The sequence below is a fragment of the Phoenix dactylifera genome, unplaced genomic scaffold (genome assembly GCF_009389715.1).
Source record: "Phoenix dactylifera cultivar Barhee BC4 unplaced genomic scaffold, palm_55x_up_171113_PBpolish2nd_filt_p 001312F, whole genome shotgun sequence".
Classification (NCBI taxonomy): domain Eukaryota; kingdom Viridiplantae; phylum Streptophyta; class Magnoliopsida; order Arecales; family Arecaceae; genus Phoenix; species Phoenix dactylifera.
In genome coordinates, this window is record NW_024068643.1 from 44191 (window position 1) to 65364 (window position 21174).

General features: G+C 37.8%; 1 protein-coding gene across 1 annotated transcript; it reads left to right on the forward strand.

The window, feature by feature from the left end:
- Positions 1 to 5998: 5998 nt before the first annotated feature.
- On the forward strand, positions 5999 to 7544 carry LOC120108394 (glucan endo-1,3-beta-glucosidase 11-like). The gene is made up of 2 exons (XM_039121995.1): positions 5999 to 7235; positions 7333 to 7544. Exons 1-2 carry the CDS (start codon positions 6069 to 6071, stop codon positions 7444 to 7446), a joined length of 1281 nt encoding a protein of 426 aa, XP_038977923.1. The 5' UTR covers positions 5999 to 6068; the 3' UTR covers positions 7447 to 7544.
- Positions 7545 to 21174: the final 13630 nt, after the last annotated feature.

Consider the following 21174-nt stretch of genomic DNA (forward strand, 5'->3'; position numbering starts at 1 on the left):
AAAATTACCTTATAGTTGTATGATCAATCTTAATCTATGTGTATGGTAAGAATGGAGTGGAAGCTAAGCAAATCACTTATAACTCTATAGAAAACAAAGCTAGAGATATTACACAATCAAGCATGAATGGAAGGCATGAAATACAAGAGATAAGGCATCACAAACACAAAGATGTATAGTGGTTCGGTGCACCCCAGCACCTACATCCACTCCCCAAGACCTCTTGGGAATTTCACTATAATCCTACCGATTACAGCCGGTTGTTTTACAAGCTCACAACCCAACTTGTTGTTTTACGAGCGCACAACGAATTCGGTCGGTTTTTCCCAGGCTCACTGACTAGAACCACTCCGATTGTTTTTCCCGGGCTCACAATCAAACCCTTCTCGTTGGTTTTACCCTCGGCTCACCAACAAACCTAACACAGTTGGTTTTCCCTTTGGCTCACCAACAAACCTTACACAGTTGGTTTTCCCTTTGGCTCACCAACAAACCTTACACAGTTGGTTTTCCCTTTGGCTCACCAACAAACCTTAACCCCTTGATTCAATCCCTTGATTGAATCAAGTTACAAGATATTAAAACAAAGTATAAAACAAAACAAAGCTTCTTAAACAAGCAAATATGACAATATAAACAAATAGAGTAAAGAGAAGCCCTCAAACGAGTTTTGAAGATGAAGGAGCTCGGCTTCTTCTTTACTTGACCCTCTTCTGATTTGGCACGAAGTAGAGGATCACCGAGGCAGCACACGGATGGAGAGGAAGCTTTGGGATTCACTTGGATGCTCTTCTTCTCTCTATTTTACTTTGAATGGCCCTTTTGTGCTTATGGAAGATTTCCCTTGTAATCTCTTTGGAATCTCTTTCCTAAATGATCTCTCCCACTTCCATGACTTCTCCCCTAGCTCTCTTCTTGTTTTTATAGCTTTAGATGGCGTGGAAACAAGAATATAGCCGTTAGAGACAAGAAAAAGAGCCGTTGGACACAGTCTGTATTTTCCTGACAATGTTACCGTTGGGATCGGAGTCGACTCGCGCGATCAGGAGTCGGCTCGCCTGTTGCAGGAGTCGGTTCGTGTTTTACCGGAGACGACTCGGCCACTGTTCCAAATTTGAATTAATGTGCTTGCCTCGACTGGGAGTCGACTCGTCTTAACCTGGAGTCGACTCGCCAACTTCTGGAGCTGACTTGGCAATTTCGGAGTCGGCTCATCCACTGAAGTCCGTGGATCCAATTTTGAATTTTGTCCTCTCGAGTCGACTCGACTGTCCTGGGAGTCGACTCGAATCTCAGAGCCCGAACTCCCGATCCTCTGTCTTTTGGCTCGTCCAGTCTTGGAGTCGACTCGAACTTCCTTGGAGTCGACTCGGCTCTCAGTTTGCGAAACTTGGTCTTCTGCCTTTTTGATGTGAAGCTGTCTTGGAGTCGACTCGAGCTGTCTGGGAGTCGACTCGAATCTCAGAGGCAGTAACTTGGTTTTCTGTCTGTTGATGGTCGCGGAGTCTCGGAGTCGACTCGTGCAATGCGGGAGTCGACTCGAATCTCAGAGTCCCAAAAACGCTCTCTGACTTTTTCCTTGTGTTCCGCTGAGAGTCGACTCTTGCTTTCTTTGGAGTCGACCTACCAACCATTGGAGTCGACTCGCGTTCCACTGGAGTCGACTCGAATCTCAGACCCGAAAACTGCTCTCTGACTTTTCTGCCTGTGACTCCTAGGAGTCGACTCGAAATCCTCAGGAGTCGACTCGAAGACTATTCTTTTGAATTTTTCCTTTGATTTTACTCTTCCAAATTGAATCCTTTGAACTTTAAGCTTGGGCCAATAAATTGTAGCTTTCTTCCAACTTGAGAGCTTTGGAGGCCTTCTTGTGTTCTTCCAACTTGCTATGTTCCTTGCAAAATAAATATCTTTCTCCTTGCAACATAAACATTAGTATCTATACTTCAAGGTTTTGTGATCATCAAAATCAATCTATGAATCAATCTTTGGGTCATCATATTTGTTTTTAAAATTTAGAGGCATTATTTGTATGGTAGGTCATGTAAGGTGTACACTGATCATAAAAGTTTAAAATACCTCTTTACATAGAAGGAACTCAATATGTGATAGAAAAGATGGTTAGAATTGCTTAAGGATTATAATTTGTCTATACATTACTATCTAAAAAAAGCTAACGTGGTGGCTGATGTATTGAGTAGAAAATCTTCAGGTAGTATAGTTGTTTTACTCACCTCTTAAAAGGGCATATTGAAAGATTGGAGAAGAGTAGAAATCAAGATATGTTTGCATGACCCTAATATATATTGGGCTGACTTGTATGTCCAATCTACGTTAGTAGAAAGAATCAAGATTGCACAAGTAGATGACCCTCAGTTACAAAAGTGATTTTGAGTCAGGTTCTTAGTCAGAGTTTAGAAAGCATGAGGATGGATCATTGAAATTCAATAACAAAAAATTTATATTTCAAATGATTCTAAGTTCAAAAGAGAAATTCTGGAGGAAGCTCATAATTTCAGGTACATAGTGCATCCTGAGAGTACTAAGATGTACAAGGATTTGAAGAGTATTCTGAATGAATAACATAAAGAGAGAGAGAGATTGAACAGTTCGTAGCACAATGTTTGACTTGTTAGCAAGTTAAAGTAAAACATCAGAGACTGGCAGGATTGTTGCATCCTCTTTTAATTTCTGAATAGAAGTGGGAACACATCACAATGGACTTTGTCTCTAGGTTGCCTCGTACTCCTAAAAGTTATGATGTCATATGGGTAATTATAGATAGATTGACAAAATCAGTTTACTTTTTGGCATTTAAAATGGAAATGACATTGAAAAAGTTTATAGAGCTTTTTTGTTGAGCAGATAGTAGGTTGCATGGAGTTCCTATAACCATTGGATCCGATAAGGACTCCTTGTTTGTGGCTTATTGTTGGGGTAGTTTACATAAAGCTTTGGGGACTACTCTTAGTTTTAGCACAACTTTTTATCCACAAACCGATGGCTAGTCAGAAAAGACCATTCAAATTTTGAAAGATATGTTGAGAGCTTGTGCGATTGATATGAGAGATTTTTGTTTTGGAACTGTCGTCCTTGGTTGAGTTTGCATATAATAATAGTTACTAGGTAAGTATTAAAATGGCTCCTTATGAGGCTCTTTATGGAAGAAAGTACTTATCTTTTATCTGTTGGAATGATGTAGGTGAAAGAAAATTTATGGATCCGAGATTGTTCTGCAAATAATAGAAAAACTTCAATTAATCAGAGAATGTTTGCAAATAGCTTATAGTAGACAAAAAAGTTATGCTGACAATAAAAGGCGAGAGTTAGAATTTCAGACTAGAGATCATATAGTTTTAAAAATATCTCCTACTAAAAGGATAATGTCATTTGGAATTCGTGGAAAACTCAGTCCGTGTTATGTTGGACCTTTTGAAATTTTGGAAAGAGTTGAAGCTATAGCATATAGATTGGCACTTCCACCTTCACTATTTGAAGTTCATGATGTATTTCATGTTTCCATGTTACAGAAGTATGTTACAGATGCAGACCATGTGGTTTGCAACTTAGAGAAGACTTGTCATATAATGAGCAGTTGGTATGTGTTGTTGATAGAAAGGAATAAGAATTAAGAAGGCGCATGATTCCCTATGTCAAAATTCAGTGGAGTAATCACATTGAACGTGAGGCTACTTAGGAATTGGAGGATGAGATGAAAGAGAAATATTTGAACCTTTTTGAAAGCTTGAAGTATGTTTATCTTTTCTAGCCCATGGACCTAATGCAGAAATGATTTTTGCCATAGACAACCGAACCTAGCCCTTTGATTGAACTTGAACTAAGACTCTCTCTCTTCTTCCCCTTTCTCTCTCTAAGCTAGGCCTGGGGATCATGGTATAAGATCCTATCTTTCTTTACTCAGATCCAAGTTGACCCCTGGGTGGACGCCTTACACCGCCTCGATACCCTGCAGCTTATGGACCAGTACCCCCAATCTTTTTAAGTACCTCTAAAATTTGGTTACCTTTGACGTGCCACTTAAACCATAGCTTATCTTGATCAGTTAAGTTTACCTTGCCCGAACCGACTTGGGCAGTCGGGCACTACTACCTGATCGATCTAATTTGGGGGCATGAGGCCATATTCCTAATATTCTTTTAACTTTTGACTTTGCTTGGCTTTTAAAATAATAATAAAATTAATGGTTTTTAATGGTATTAAAATATGTAAACCTGATCCATCTACCTAAAGTAGGATTTTGAAGCAAGAAGAAGTACATAACTTAATGCTTCAAAGTGTATTTTCCTACTTTTGGTAAAATAATAATTAGTTTATTAAATATGATTGTGATATTTGTTTTATACTTAGTCAAATGGGTCGGGCATGTTATTGTCACAATAGTAAATCTTTTTAAGTATGTTATGCTATGCTATGAATTTGAAAAATATGATTAGATAAATTATGAAATTTATTTCATATGTATGCATTCTCAACACGGTTATTATCTCATTATTCATTGGCCCTGTCGACTTGTAATCTGAGAATCTGGTTTCGACACCCAGCCACCGGTGATTAGAATAGTGGTGCATTCTGTATCTAACCCATGTCACTAGGTTATGTGGCCATAGCCTGATGCTGGATTTCTAGTATCAGTTTATAAAAATAATAATAAATTTTAAAAGAGATATATGTATTATTCAAAAATTAATTTATTTCTAGTCAGTATCATACTCTTTAATTAATTATTGATTTAGCATGTTTAGACCCCACTTTGTGGTATTATATTGCTTACTAGCTTAGTATAGCTCATTATTCTTATTTCTCTATTTTTCAAATTCTGAATTATAATTGCTCGAGACTTGAGGGAATGCGCTGGATCTTCCATAATATCCACAATTATTAGAGTTCTAGTTTTGACTAATTTAATTAGAATATTTTATTTGATTTGAATTAGTTAACATATTTTGATTTATGTTACTTTGAAATAATTGGTTATGCGAATGATTTATTTTATGATATGGCCTGTAGTTTTACATGTTTATATGATCCGTTATATTTATATCTGTTACCATCTGGGTCGAGAGCATGACACATGGGGTACTTCTTTTTTGTGGAGCCTGTGAAGGTGAATTTCAACACTTCATGAAAGAATGGAGAAGCCGGGTTAGGATCTGTTATTCGAGATCATAACGACCCCAATATTTATTAGAGAAAGAACATTTAAAGCTCTTTCGGTACCAAAAGCTGGACTTAAATTAAGAAGAATCTGGATGGAAGGCGATTCAAGTACCATAATCAATTGGACAAGGGAGTCCTTTGCTATCACATCTTTGAATATATGTTTTTTTTTTTCCCGATATCTCTGTTCTGTTTTGTTTCCAATCTATTTTTTCCGTCTCTGTAATATATTTCTATTATGACGGAGACTTCCCCCTTACGTACAGTACCCTAAAAAGAAAAACTTGATCTTACATTCATTGCCCATATTATATCTAAATATTTGACTTAAATAAAGATAATTCAGATGACCTAGAATGAGTGCAAAATTGAAAACAAGACCGTCTTGGAATCACCCATTACTGTCATGGAATCTAGCACTGATTCAGCCACAAAAGTCAGATCTGAACTCAAGGGTCAGTTCTTTTTCATATAAAGCGATATATATGTGTTTTTGTTTTTTTTCATATAAAGCGATATTTAAGTCTGGAAAGAAACTAAGTTAGAAAGGAACAGGACAATCTCAGGACGCAAGCAAGGAAGCAGCCGCTCCTCCCCGCTTCCGCCACCATGCGGCAGTATCACGTGGGGGTGGGGCGTGTCAAATGTTTGCCGTTGAGTTTAGCGCAAAAGCGAAAAAAGTTTATACGTACCCTCCCATTCCTGTCCTCGTCCACTAGCGACTGACACCACCAGACCATCAGATTCCTCCTGTCTCTCTCCCTCACCGCCCGGTCACCAGAACCCGAGATCCCCATCTCCTCCTCTACCGGCCTCAGACAAAAATCCAACTATGAATCTCCCCTCTCCACCACCTCACTCTTTTCACACTCACGCTTTTTTGGTAGACAATGTCGGTGCATTCCCTGCTAGTTTTGCTCCTCCTGGGATTTCTCCGGCGGGCGCCGCCGTGCTCGGCCACCTCCGTGTCTCTCGTGGGCATCAACTACGGCCGGGTGGGTAACAACTTACCCTCGCCGGAGACGGTGCCCCGCCTCGTCTCTACCATCGGCGTCGGCCGCGTCCGCCTCTACGACGCCGACCCCGCCGCCATCCGCGCCTTCGCCAACACCGGCATCGAGCTCGTCGTCGGCCTCCCCGACCGCTGCCTCCCCAAACTAGCCGGCGACGCTGGCCAGGCCCTCGCCTGGGTGCGGTCCAATGTCCAGGCCTACCTCCCGGCGGCGAAGATCGCCTTCCTTACCGTCGGCAACGAGGTGCTCACCAGCAACAACACCGCCCTCCCCCGCTTCCTCCTCCCGGCCATGGAAAACCTCCACTCCGCCCTCACCTCCCTCGGCCTCGACCGCCAGATCGCCGTCACCACCGCCCACTCCCTCGCCGTCCTCGGCGACTCCTACCCGCCCTCCACCGCCACCTTCCGCCGCGACCTCCTCCCCCTCGTCTGTCCCCTCCTCGATTTCCACGCCCGCACCGGTTCCCCCTTCTTCATCAACGCCTACCCCTACTTCGCCTACGAGAAGGACCCCTCCGGCGTCGCCCTCGACTACGCCCTCCTCCAGCCCGGCGCCGCCCCCGTCGTCGACCCGCGCTCCGGCCTCAAGTACGGCAGCCTCCTCCACGCCCAGATCGACGCCGTCTACCACGCGATCGCCGCCGCCGGGGCGACCAAGGGGGTCGAAGTCAGGGTCTCGGAGACCGGGTGGCCGTCGGCCGGCGACGCCGACGAGGCGGGGGCGACGGCGGAGAACGCGGCCACCTACAACCGGAATTTGATGAAGCTGGTGGCGGAGGGGAAGGGTACGCCGCTGGTGCCCAAGGTGCCGCTGCGGGTCTACATGTTTGCGCTCTTCAACGAGAACTTAAAGCCCGGCCCTACGTCGGAGAGGAACTACGGGCTCTTCAAGGCCGACGGGACGCCGGCGTACCAGCTTGGCTTCACGCTCGACAACTCCACCGCCACCGGCGCAGGAGCTGGTGGTGCTACGGGCTGGAGCGGGGATTCCTCCGGCCAGTCCTCCTCCGGTTATTACAGCATTTCGGCGGCGGCCGCCACGGTAAGGTTTTCCAGCCAGAACATTTTGACGACCTGTTTTTCTTTTTAAAAAATAATTTTTATTTACTAATTTATTGAAATAATGTATATTTTTTCAGGAGGAGTGGGTGCGGCAGCGAAGAGTGGTGAATGCGGCCGCCGGCATGGTATTTTTTTGTTTTGTTATTTGTGGCAATTTAATGGTGGGTCAGTGGGTGGGGATTTCCAAGTGAAATTCTGCTGTAAGTGGAGGGTTTGCAGGGGACCATCGTGGGAACTCAAATTTTTAGTTTCTTTAGTTGCATTTCGTTTAATTTTATCTCTTTGGAAACCGTACCCATGGTCGGAAGTTTTGAATTTTTTTTTAAAAAAAAATTATGTTTATTACACTTATATTTATTAATTTATAAAATCTATACTTATATTTAGTTAAATTAACGATATTACTGAATCTATTTTTTTCTATAAAAAATCAAAATTATTTTAAGGGGCAAGGTTTATTTTTATGCAATACTTTAATTTATAACTTAATAAAATATTAGTCAAATCATTAATTTTAATAAGTTTTAAATGTCAAATTAGAAAAAATTTTAAAAAATGATTAAGTAATATAACATCCATATAAGAAAGAGAACAATTGTAAGGTGCCGTGGATCATAGCTTAATCTTAATGAATTATCAGAAAAGCCTAATTAGGAAGGGCGAATGCCGGTTGCGAAGGATGTTTATCGTCGGATGTCAGTTGGGAAGAAAGCTTGTTGTTGATCGCTCGTCGGGAAGGGACGTTCGTGGTAGGATGGCAAAGTAAAAAAAGAACTCTTAGCTATTAATCTCCAAATGAAAAAAACTTTTGAAGACGTAATACTTTGAAGAGTTTTGAAGGTCAAAAAAGTAAAATAGGTGCTTTATTTTTTTTATAGAGATAATTTAGCTTCTTATAGTAGATAAATAGTTTTACTAATGCTGTCAATTTAAATAGGTGCAAGTGTAGGTTTTTATAAAATATTGGGTATAAGTGTAATAAGTATAAATCTCAAAAAGATATTTTAAGATTATTTTGATTTTTTTTTACGTGGCATTAGAATATTATTAAAAGTTAACGGTTTTACTAATGTTTTATTAAGTTATAGGTTGAAGTATTAGATAAAAATAAACTTCAGTGGGGCAAGCATAGGTTTTTTAGTGTTATTTATTTCTAATTTTAAGAAAATTTTTGTAATTTACTCAAAAGGCAAAAGTTATATAAAATAATTATTAATTGTGGGATATGGAATAGTGATATTCTTAATTTAGATTGTTTTTAATGCTGGATGGCTGGTGTGGTGCCCATAGTGTAAAATATAATTTTTTATTGAAATGCGGCAGACAGGATGTTGTGTTTTCTTATTTAAAAAATAAATTCTTGAGCTCAAGGTTTGGCTTTGATTTAGACCATATTCTCGGTTTATATCGTCATGGAGAACTGCTAGATAATATATATATATATATATATATATATATATATATATATATATATATATATATATATATATATATATATATATACATAATTAAAAATATAGTGATCAATAATTATTTTAAAATTTTTAAAAATTTAGCTAATAAATTTGGAGATTAATATTTAAAAATAAGATTTATTTTAGCTTTATATCGGTTGGGATTTTGAAAAACTTCAATTTCTTTTTTATTTTTTTGACTTATTGGCATAAATCTAAAATTGAGTCATCCAGACTTAATTACCAACTCACCAAGATAACTAAATATCGAGGTTTCCAAGTGAAATTCCAAGTGAAACTAATATATTTGTGGCAATTTAATGGTGGGTCAGTGGGTGGGGATTTCCAAGTGAAATTCTGCTGTAATTGGAGGGTTTGCAGGGGACCATCGTGGGAACTCAAATTTTTAGTTTCTTTAGTTGCATTTCGTTTAATTTTATCTCTTTGGAAACCGTACCCATGGTCGGAAGTTTTGAATTTTTTTAAAAAAAAATTATGTTTATTACACTTATATTTATTAATTTATAAAATCTATACTTATATTTAGTTAAATTAACGATATTACTGAATCTATTTTTTTATATAAAAAATCAAAATTATTTTAAGGGACAAGGTTTATTTTTATGCAATAGTTTAATTTATAACTTAATAAAATATTAGTCAAATCATTAATTTTAATAAGTCTTAAATGTCAAATTAGAAAAAAATTTTAAAAATAATTAAGTAATATAACATCCATATAAGAAAGAGATGTAAGGTGCCGTGGGTCAGAGCTTAATCTTAATGAATTATCAGAAAAGTCTGATTAGGAAGGGCGAATGCCGGTTGCGAATGATTTATCGTCGGATGTTGGTTGGGAAGAAAGCTTATTGTTGATCGCTCGTCGGGAAGGGACGTTCGTGGTAGGGTGGCAAAGTAAAAAAGAACTCTAATGCGGCAGACAGGATTTTGTGTTTTCTTATTTAAAAAATAAATAAGCTCAAGGTTTGGCTTTGATTTAGACCATATTCTCGGTTTATATCGTCATGGAGAACTGTTAGATAATATATATATATATACATAATTAAAAATATAGTGATCAATAATTATTTTAAAAATTTTAAAAATTTAGCTGATAAATTTGGAGATTAATATTTAAAAATAAGATTTATTTTAGCTTTATATCGGTTGGGATTTTGAAAAACTTCAATTTCTTTTTTATTTTTTTGACTTATTGGCATAAATCTAAAATTGAGTCATCCAGACTTAATTACCAACTCACCAAGATAACTAAATATCGAGGTTTAAAATCCGTTGTAAAGCTGAGGCTATCTAAGGTATCTCTGCCTTTTATTCAACATGCATGCATGTGCTCACAGGCTTTTTGTTATTAAAATACTTGTAGATGGCATCGATAATATCAAGGAGCAGTCGATGATTTATGATGGATTGCTTGGACAGTCTACTCAATTATAAAATGTTAGAGCGTCTCTAAATTTCATGGATTAAACTTTTTAACTCTAAACCTTGGTCTGGGTAAGGAAAGATTTGAACTTTATAAATTCGTATGCAACAACTAAACTCCTTCATATTTAAATTTTGCAGCGTAAATAGATGAAAATACTGTTTTTGGATTGTTTTTTTTCCAAAGTGTCAATACATATTCTACTATTTTTAGGCTACGATTTTTAATCCATGCATCAAATAGTTCAAAAATTATACAATTTAAATAGTATAAAATAATGCATATTTTTCGACAAGTTTTCCAACCACATTATTTTTGGTATAGAAGAGTTTAAAGATAATCTACCATATTCAATGACTTGAAATATCCATGCAGGACTCCACTATTCAGTTAAAAATAAGAAGGAAGGGTTAAACCAGGCATAACTTATGCTTGCCTGCGTGCATGCAAAATTTCACATCAGCTCAAGATTTTCCATTGCATTTGCTCAGAAGAGCAAAATTAATGTACCAGCAAGAAGATACAAAATGGCCAACTCAGGGGATGAGAAGTCTAAATAAAAGATGAACGTGTAGAACTATATGCTGAGCTGGTAGTGACAGAAGAATCACCCTCAGACCAAATGGACGTAGCCTATTGGTTGTACATAGCAAGAAGATACAAAATGACCAGCTCAGGGGAATAAGAAGGCCAAATAGACGATGAACGAGTAGAATCATATGCTGAGCTGGTAGTGATAGAAGAATCACCCTCAGACCAAATGGACGTAGCCTATAGGTTGTACATAGCATTATCACAAGCCATCATAAGCCCTCCCGAGCTCCTCCTAACTCCACCGAGGCGGTACCGAATGCACTTGCGTGGGGAATAATGGGACCTAGATCAAGGAAAGCCCCCAGATAAGGGTCTCCGAGCCATTATTACGCTACATAATTCATCAAGCCATGTAATAGGTATCTGATATGCAAGCAGGGAGCCTCTGCTGTGCAGTATTGAATGATTGTCATCAAAAGATATATGATATGTACCTTGTTTGATGGTCGTCCATCTTTTGATAGTGGCCATCCAGCACTGCACGGCACTCTATGGTGTACATAGCACACTGTAAAAAAACCCTAAGCACCTTGGGCATGAAGCATATATACAACCAAACCTCGTGCACTTGAATGACTTCTAGTAGGAAGCTCGCTACAAGCTAGTCTCCATTAGAAAAGATGATGTCGAGGGTGAATGACCCTCTTACCTTCCAAATCCAAGCAAGTTGACCCTCATTAGTTATTAATGAAGCCGAAGATCACCTGATACATTTCACAAGCATTTAATCTTGGCCTTATACCTCGCGTCTCAACATAAGCTATTTGGATAGGTGGCTATCAAGCATGCACAGGGTCTCAACTCTTCTTCTATTTTTTTCATTTTCCATCATTTTTTTTTTTTTGAGTTTAGACTGAAAAAAAAATCGTCTTCAATATCTCCATAACTTTCGAAACTCTCTAGCTTGATCGGAAAAAAAAAGTGCATAATTATTTTGTTTAAATCTCAAGCAGTGATGGTTTTAATTGATGATAGTTCAACGTACAGTCCCTTAGGGATTGAGGACTGCAGACCTTATGGACTGGTACTCTTTTTTTTAAGTGCAACTTCTCTTCTTCTTCTTCTAGAATATATCAAGGATAGTTTGGTGTCATGTGGTCCATGATCTTAGATTTTTATAGAATATTAAACAAATTATTCATAAATATTTAGAAATCTTTAATCACTAATACATAGTATATAAAAAATGGTGATCTAAGATCATCGAGAATCAAATTATCTTGGAATAAAGAACACCAATAATCTAATATTATCTTAATGATCCTGTTTGGGTCACCAAATGCTACTTTAGGGATTGAGGATTTATCGTCGACCTCGTGTTCTGGCACTCATTTTTGTAGGTGCAACTTTTTTTTATTATTCTTTTCCCCGTAATTGGAATTCCCGCGGTTGGAGTTTAAAAAAAGGTGCGATGTGGGTCACATGATCTCTGAGTTCGTATTGCTAAGACCCTGGGCAGCCACTTCTCGATGTGTCACATATTCTTTTTATTTACTTGTCCGAAAAATTGGTGGAGATGAAGTAATTTAAAATTTTCTCAGGCTTTTAGCATTTAAAAATGTGTATGATCTCAGGCTTCTCTTGTTAAATACTCAGCACTAATAGCAGTAGAGATGGGCACTGGGCCGGGCCGCCCACGGCCGGCACGGCACGGCACGAAGCGGGCCGTGCCTGGCACGGCCCGCCAGCTAAGGCGGGCCGTGCCGCCCTGAGGCCGGCTAGAGGTTCCTGGCCAACGGGCCGTGCCAGGCACGGCCCGCTTCGGGCCTGGGCCGGCACGGCCCGGTCTAGGCCCGCGGGCCAAGCACGGCACGGCCCGCGGGCCAGCACGGCACGGCCCATAAGGGCCTGGGCCAGGGCTGGCACGCGAGCCTGGCACGGTCCGGGCCTGGGCCCGGCTCGGCCCGATAAATTTTTTTTAATAAATTAATAAATATTGAACACTAAGAAATCTTGATTTATGAATATAAAGCCACCTTAATGGTGGGGGGTTTGGCATAGACCCCTACCAGTTTATTAATTTAAATCAAAATGGTACATGAAGGGAGGTTTGGACCTTGGTCTGACCTCTAGATTCTAGAATACAATAAGAAACTAAGAAAGGGCCGAGGTTTGGACCTTGGTCTGACCTCCAGAATACAATAAAAATGTACAATTATAAAAAATTAAGAAATCTTACTAATCATCAGTGATTCAGTGAATCAGTATTCAGTCTTCAGTCTTCAGTCTTCAGTCTTCAGTCTTCAGTCTTCAGTAGTGTTTGTATCATCATCATCAGAGGATGTTGTATTATGTCCACCTTTATCTTGAAGTCTTGCCTCAGCATCCAGCCAATCCTTGAAGCAGAGAAGCATCTCCACCGTTTTGCCCGTCATCCTACTTCTCTTTTCGTCAAGAACACGCCGACCTGCACTAAAAGCAGATTCCGATGCTACCGTGGACATCGGCACAGCTAAAATATCGCGTGCAATTGCAGACATAACAGGATATTGATTTCTAACACTCTTCCACCAAGATAATACATCTAGATTCTCTATTTGATTTTCATCATATGCAGACTGAAGATCATTTCGTAAATAAAATTCTAGTTCACTACTTAAAGATGAAGAAGATGAAGAGGAACTTGAAGCATGTGTGTGTCTTCTCTGTGCAATGAATGAAAAAATAGATGACGAACGAGAACTACTAGAAGGAGGAATAGAGGTTTGTATTTGTGTTCTAGATCCACGAATTTTTTCATCATATATAGCATAAATATCATAAAGAAGTTGTCTTAGCTCATCTTTAGTAGATTCAGCATCTTGATTCATATTTTCAGCGTATGCATCAAGTAAAATTAGCACGCCATTTAATTTAACTCTAGGATCAAATACAGCAGCTAAGTTATGCATAGGACATATCCTGTCCCAATACTCATTCCATTTAGATTCCATTAGGTGAATAATAGGCATTAAAACATCATCATATCTATGTTCTGCAAATTTTTGACTAATTATATATGCTTGTTGTAAAAATGAACATGAAGTAGGGTAATAAATACCAGAAAGAACATTGGTAGCATTATAAAAACTAAGCAAAAAATCTTCCAAAATTTTTCCTTTATTCCAATCAGTTTCAGTCAATGTAAATCCTAATCCACGATCATTAATATATGCACTTAATAAATTTTTATATGGGTATGCATCATGTATCATGCTATATGTGGAGTTCCAACGAGTAATTACAACAAGTTTAAATTTTTTAAAACGTTTACCATGATTTATGCATAATTCCTTAAATTCTTGAAGTCTTGATCTAGAAGCATGAATAAAAGAAACTGCATTTCTAATTTTTGAAATCACATCTTGAATCATGCCCATGCCAGCTTGAACAGAAAGATTTAAGATATGACATGCACATCTAATATGCAGTAAATTTCCATCTAATATGGGATGCAATGAGTCTTTTAATAATACAACAGCAGAATTATTATTAGATGCATTATCAAAAGTAATAGACATAATTTTATCATTAATATTATATGAACATACAGTTTGATAAATTATATTTGAAATTTGTTGCCCAGAATGTGGAAAATCAAAAGCACGAAAAGCAAGAATACGTTTATTTAATTGCCAATCATTATTAATATAATGAGCAGTAATGGCAATAAAACAATTACTACCTACAGATGCTGACCAAATATCAGAAGTTAATGAAATTTTTACATTTAAAGTAGAAAGTGTTTCAATTAAATTTTGTTTCATTGCTAAAAAATTGGTCATAGCTACTCTTCTAAATGTACGCCTACTAGTTCTTTTATAAGCAGGTTGTAGGTTTAATTGAACATATTCTTCAAAATTAAAAGATTCACATAAACTAAAAGGTAATTCATCCTTAACTATCCATTTTACAAGTGCTTTTCTTTGATTTTCATGATTATATGCAAAATTACCTACAAGTAATCCCCCTTGTATATTAAGGCTACTTTGAGTTTGAGCATGAGAATCATGCATCCTATGACTCTCTTGATGTCTTTTTAAATGCCCTGTTCCCCCACTACTACTACAACTATAAAGTTTGGCACATTTTTTACATTTAGCTTTCCAGACTCCCTCAACCATAACTCTATCAAATTCATTCCATACAGTACTAGTCCTCTTACGAGAAGAGGTTTGACCTTCACTCGGTTCACCAGTTCTAGAGGAACTAGGAACAGGGGGTTGGGGATTAGTTTCTTCTCCCTCAGAAACAGGAATGCCAAACTGACTTTCCTCAAAAGATGACATATCTATGATTAATTCAAAAAATAAAAACTAACCGCAAGGAGGAATTGAGTAGAGGGTCGGAGGGCAGAGGCAGAGCCGAGATTCCGAGCTTCCTCTTGTGCTCTCAACAGAAGCGACCTTCTCTTCTCAACAGGAACCTCCTCTTGTGTAGCACTTGAACAAACTAAAAATTAAATTGCTAGAAGAGCACTTTAGAGGAGAGAAATAATAGCAGTAGAGAAGGAGAGAATGAGAGGTTTGGTGTGGTGAGAATGAGGGAGGAATGGGCTATTTATAGAAGCCCAAATTTTTTTTTCCCAAAATACCCCTCCATTCAGCCGTTATTGGACTGTTGGGAGGGGTAAAATCGACTTTTTCCCGAAAATAGCCGCTGGAAACGGCTATTTTCCCTCCCCCTCTCCAGACGGGCCGTGCCAGGCACGGCCCGTCTGGAGCCGTTACGGGCCGTGCCAGGCACGGCCCGTTTAGAGACGTTGCGGGCCGTGCCTGGCACGGCCCGTTTGCGCCCGTTACGGGCCGTGCCTGGCACGGCCCGTGCCGTGCCGTGCCCGGCCCGGCCCACCAATAGAGGGGCCGGGGGCCGGGCCGGGCTGGCCTTCCGTGCCTCACGGGCCGTGCCAGGCACGGCCCGCTTAGAATTTGGGCCCGGGGGGCCTGGGCCGGGCCGGCCCGGCACGGCCCGTTGCCCAACTCTAGATAGCAGGTGCATGCATGACCGAGGCAGTATCCAATAGCAGTACGTGACTTACGGAGAATATTAGAAGACACCCAGGAAGCATTTTTTTAAGCTGAATATTTCCCCTGCTATTCAGTCATTCAGTGTTAATATCTTTGATTTAAGTAACTAAATATGTCATTTTTGATAGCATATGATATCACTTCGAGTTTTTGGTTTCCAATTTTTAATATTTAAAAACAATAATTTTTTTTTAGATAGCATATGGAATTTTGCTCCAGCTTCATGTTCCTTAAATTGTCATAATTAAAAATGACGTTGGGAGATTATTTATGTGGTTACGTGACCATAAGTAGATCTCTTTCCACCTTGTTTTTCCATATACCATGCTTGCAAATGGTAAATTGGTAATTATGAAGTTATTAGTTATAAAATCTAATTCTGAATATTTTACATAAGAAAATACATGTTTGTAGAAAACTAAGTTGGCCTTTAATTAAATTTCGACATATTATTTCAAATAATTAGGATATTGCTTTTAATGTTTTCGTTAAAGGGATCCTATGGTTTATGATGAAATTTCCTGCTCGTTTGCTTGATTGTAAAAAGTTTTTTTTTCTTTCTTTTTTTTTGGTAAATGAAAACTAGCGTCATCTTTAAATTTCATTGATTAAATTTGCACTACTAATTTTGGCTCAAGGAGGTAAAGGTTTAAACTTAGCTTTATATGATATTCCTCAACAAAATAGAAAGATGAACATTAAATAAAATAGAAAGATTGAAGCTAAAGATCCTGGCATATCTAAATTTTTGTGTCACAGAACAGGTTTTTTCTTTTTCCCCGTGGTGGATGAGGGATGGGGGAAGGGGAGGAGGGTGTGTATGAGTGTTTTCTTTTTTTTTTTTTTTTTTGTGTATCATATTTAGGATTGATGCAAAGCAAATGCAAAGTTTTCATCAAGAGCCCCCTTGAAAAGCATGGCATACATTGAGATTTTTATGGCACTCTTTGGTAACTTCTTAATGCATCGAGTATAGGATGGTCTTAGTAAAAACATAAAGATTTTTTTTTTTTCTTCACAACAGACCAAAATTACATGCTTTATATAATTAAATTTTAGAGTTGGCTATCTAGCTTCCCCCTTTAATCATTGTGATTTTAAGAACTGTTAATATATAAATGTTGTTCACTCATTTAAATATGTTGACAGCTATGAGTTTTCAATTGTACCCTCAAAAACATTTTTCTAGGGTCATATCCCAAATCAAGGGCATAACAAACGCCATATACCTGCAAGGTGAGCTATGCAAGCATGCAAGGTGATTAAATCATAATAATTTTAGAGCAATAATAAAATTTCTTCAATTCTTAAAAATTAATTTAATAAAGAACAAATCAAAATATTCACAAGTATCACAAATCTGACTAGAAACACTATGTTCAACCTGTGGTCAACTTCACTAGGCCTGTGCTGCAGTATCCCCCAAGGGCCCCAATTATATAGGCCATAGGCTGAGTCTGCTCTAAGATTATTTGTAACAATACAGGATCTCACCTAAAATGGCTAGCTAGAAAATATTATTTAAGTTTCTTGGCCCTATATAAGTACCTAAAATCTATTTAGCGTATAGCCGATGTAGGATGAAATACATACTCCTACAAATTCTCGCATACTTCTCCCATTTAAACTCTAGCATCATCGCCAAGCTAAGGGTCCAAATCCATATAAATTTATATATAAGTACTATAAATCCAATCACAAACAACACGATCGGCTCGTGATCAGCCCCATTGGGCTCGTTTGCAGCGTCCTCTAGTCCACATGGGCCATGGACTAGGTCTGCTTTGAGATAATATATAACAACTCACAATGTCAACCAAAAAGACTAGTCAAAAATTATTTTTTGGGTTCCAAGATCTATCAAGTATATAACCGACGTGGAGCTAAATATGTGCCCGTATAGATCCTTACATCCAGTATTGCTTCTTTTACCAGTAGAAATAAGCATAAATCTAGGAGCTGCACCATAACAACCAAGGAGCTGTATTTGATTGGATTTAAATTCTTATTATCTCCCTTTCTCTCTCTCCCCTTTTTGATCTATCTTCTCCTTTTCCCCTTTCTCCTTAACTTTTCCTTTTTCAAATCATAATATGAGTAAAATGCATTATGTTGCTTTGAAATTTTTACAACAATATCATATATACTCAAGAATCACCCACAAGCTAAATTTATATGGTCCTAACCTTCTTAGGATTTTTTTTTTTTCTCCCAAAAAAACCCCGTCTAGTCACCGGTGAGGAGCCAATTTTGTAGCAGTATAATGCAGGTAAGGGGAACGGTCCCTTATCCCATGCGCCCTGAGAGCGGCACAAGGAACATTTTCGCAAATAAAGTGGAAGTATCTTTAAATAAAGAATGCAAAACAACTAATCAAAATGACAAATTTTTAGAATTCTAAAATAAATTAGGGAAAAGTGAAGACTTCACATCTCCCTTCCTTTTGAACCTTTGACTTGTACCTTCAATTTTCATAAGGTCTAGGTCCAAATTTCTCAATGTTGCACTAGGCTCCTCCTTTCAACTCCGCAAGATTCATCATGGTTTCTAACATAAATAAGAAGAATTTTAGCAAATGTTATTGTTTGTTGCGTAAAACTAAGTACAACATGTCCGATTTATAGGTTCCTAGGCTCCACAAAATCAGCAGGAATTGTTCATGGGGCACTAAAAATTTGAGTAGAAATAGGAATTAAAACAAAAGGAAAGCCTAAGCGGAAACACATTCACAGAATTTAGTGCAGTTGGATTTCGGTTTCTTTGTTACCAGAAGTCTGCTACTCTTCTTGTTAAGGCTCCTCTATTCATCCAAGCCCCCCAATAAGAGCCCCAGGATGCCATGGTGGAAAGAGCTCTTCACAACCTCTTTCAGTTACAGCGTGATGCATGCCAATACATACCAATATTGACTAATACATACACTGTAATATAGGCGAGTACACGACGATATATACTGGTAACAAGAAGGGTATAAATGTCTGGTAATATAGAATTCTAAACTCACGTTGTTATAGTCTTGCATTGCCAAAGGTAAATCTCTTGTCACTAGAATGATTTGCATGGCTAGGGGCTAATTGTCGTTTGACTTCATCAATAACTAGGATCGTTGTTGAAGTTGGGTAGCATCAGAACCCAAGCAATAATGACTTGTTTGGTTTACGGAAAGAATTTTTTCTTACTGGAATGTTTTTTCTTGAAAGCTGATGCTCGTATATATTGTGCTTGAGAAAATGGTTTTTGTATGTTTGATTGACCATGAAAAAGTGATACATTCGAAAGTAGCTTAAGTTTGGTTAAGAATCCACTTTCTTGGAAAAGTTGCATAAAATACATGTTATATCCTCAATAAAAGGAAAGATCTTACCCATTCTATCTAAAAGCTTAAGGGTACTTTTAGTATAAAAAAAAATCCTAATTCTAGCCAATAGGAATAAGACTTTTTCATGCCCTATATAGTTTTTTTTTTCATGAAATATGGGAATGTTATTCCCATAGAAAAACTACTTTTCTGTTTTTCTCTTTTGCAAATTCCATCCAAACATGAGGCATTTTTCTATTTTTCCATTGACCACACTTCTCCCCTGTTCCCATAAATCAAACGAATCCTAAGATTCATGCCATTAGAAGGTTTAGATGATAAAGGTGTAGTAGTCAATCTCTTTACCTCTGATTTTAAAATTGGACGTTGATGCATACTGATGTTGCACTAAAGTCTGGCTTCTAGAGTGGTTTTTGGCACCATAAGAATGTTTGGAAAGCTGAAATTTGTTGTAAAATTTTCTTTTAATTTTTTGGGCCTTAAACTCTATAAGAACTCCTTTGTCTTGTAAAGATTTAATTTTGATGAACATTTGGCTTAGTACTTCTTGTAGAGATCTGTGTTAAGCTACTCAAATTTTCAATTACTTCACTACCCTTAATATTCCTATCTTGGCTGTGGTTTGTGAGAGATTCTAGGTGCAAACCTTTCAGGTCAAATGAGAACTAGCACTTTGTCTCCTTGCATTGCATGTCTTTGTGACTCTTATTAACTTTAATATTGGAATTATCCTGTTCGTTTTAGAATCCTCTTCTTCTTCATAGATGCCCTCAATATATCTAGTGAAGTTTCAGAATCCTTGATACGGCATGAACTGGGACTTGTAGCAAGTCAATATATAGATGTGGCAAAATCTGTGTTGATTTCAAAAGAACAAGCACTTCTGTGATTAAGACTACTAAATGAACAGTATCCCAAGACTAATAAATGGCCAATAAATTGATACCTTAGCGAATTTTCCATACTTTTACCAATATTTTCAGTTTATCCATCAACGTAAGGATGAAAACACGTCATAATTGTAGCTTGGTTCACATTTTGATCATAAAGTCTTCAAGACAATAGTCTTGGATAATCTATAAAGCCTGAGAACTTCATTGGAAAACTACTCGGCGATGTATGAAATATCAGATGTCCTTGGTAAAGAAAAAAATGAATCATCTTCAAAATATCTATTTACCGTGAAAACAAAGTCAAGTACTTGTCAATCCTCAGAAGCCCAACTATGAAATACGAGGCTTCTCAAATAGCAGAAAGTGCCATGTTTTTTCTTTTGTCCTTTGGTATTTGGCACTCTATATGTTGTGCCAGACTTGTTAACATTTTTTTTCCATTTTTTTGTATGGTTTGCTGGTAGAATGTTTTCTCAAGAATTAATAAATTTTATCCCTACAGTGCAGCCTTCTGGCATATAGTTCGTAGATGAGAATTCTTTTAAAAGTGCACACTCGGTTTCTGTAGAAGTGATAATCACCTTCAAGTATAAATCTGAATTTATTTTTCACTTTTCATGTTAAGGAACCTTGTAAATGCTGTCAGAGTATATCTTCTTTCATATTATCTTTGTTTTTTTTTCCAAAATTGATGATTTTAGTAGACAGTGATTTAAAAAGATTATCAGATTCGATGTAGACTACTTTAGCCACTACGGATAGCACTGGAAAGGGTGTAGAAGCGAAATTCGCCGCATTAAGAACCTAAGTTGAGAGTCAAATTTTTAGAGGCCATAACTTAATTATGTGATACCCAATTGAGATGTTTTTTTAATATAAAAAATAAATAATTTTTTGAGAATATGGCACCTTCTTTAAAGTGTGCAGTGCATCTAGCGATCAAACCCAAATTTTATTGTTTGAATTTCCGGTCAAATCGAAAGTCAAAAAAGATTTTGATCGAAAGTATCTTCCAATCCGAGAAGAATCAAACAAAGCGACAGAAAACAAAGTTGATGTAAAAATCAAATCTACCTTTTGTAGAATTTTAGTTTTTTCGAGTTTATTTTTGCTAATCATGTCAATTTTAGAAAAGTGAGTCTTATTAGAACTAGAAGAGGAATTCGATCTCAATTGTATAAGGATGGACCTCACCATTATACATAGAGG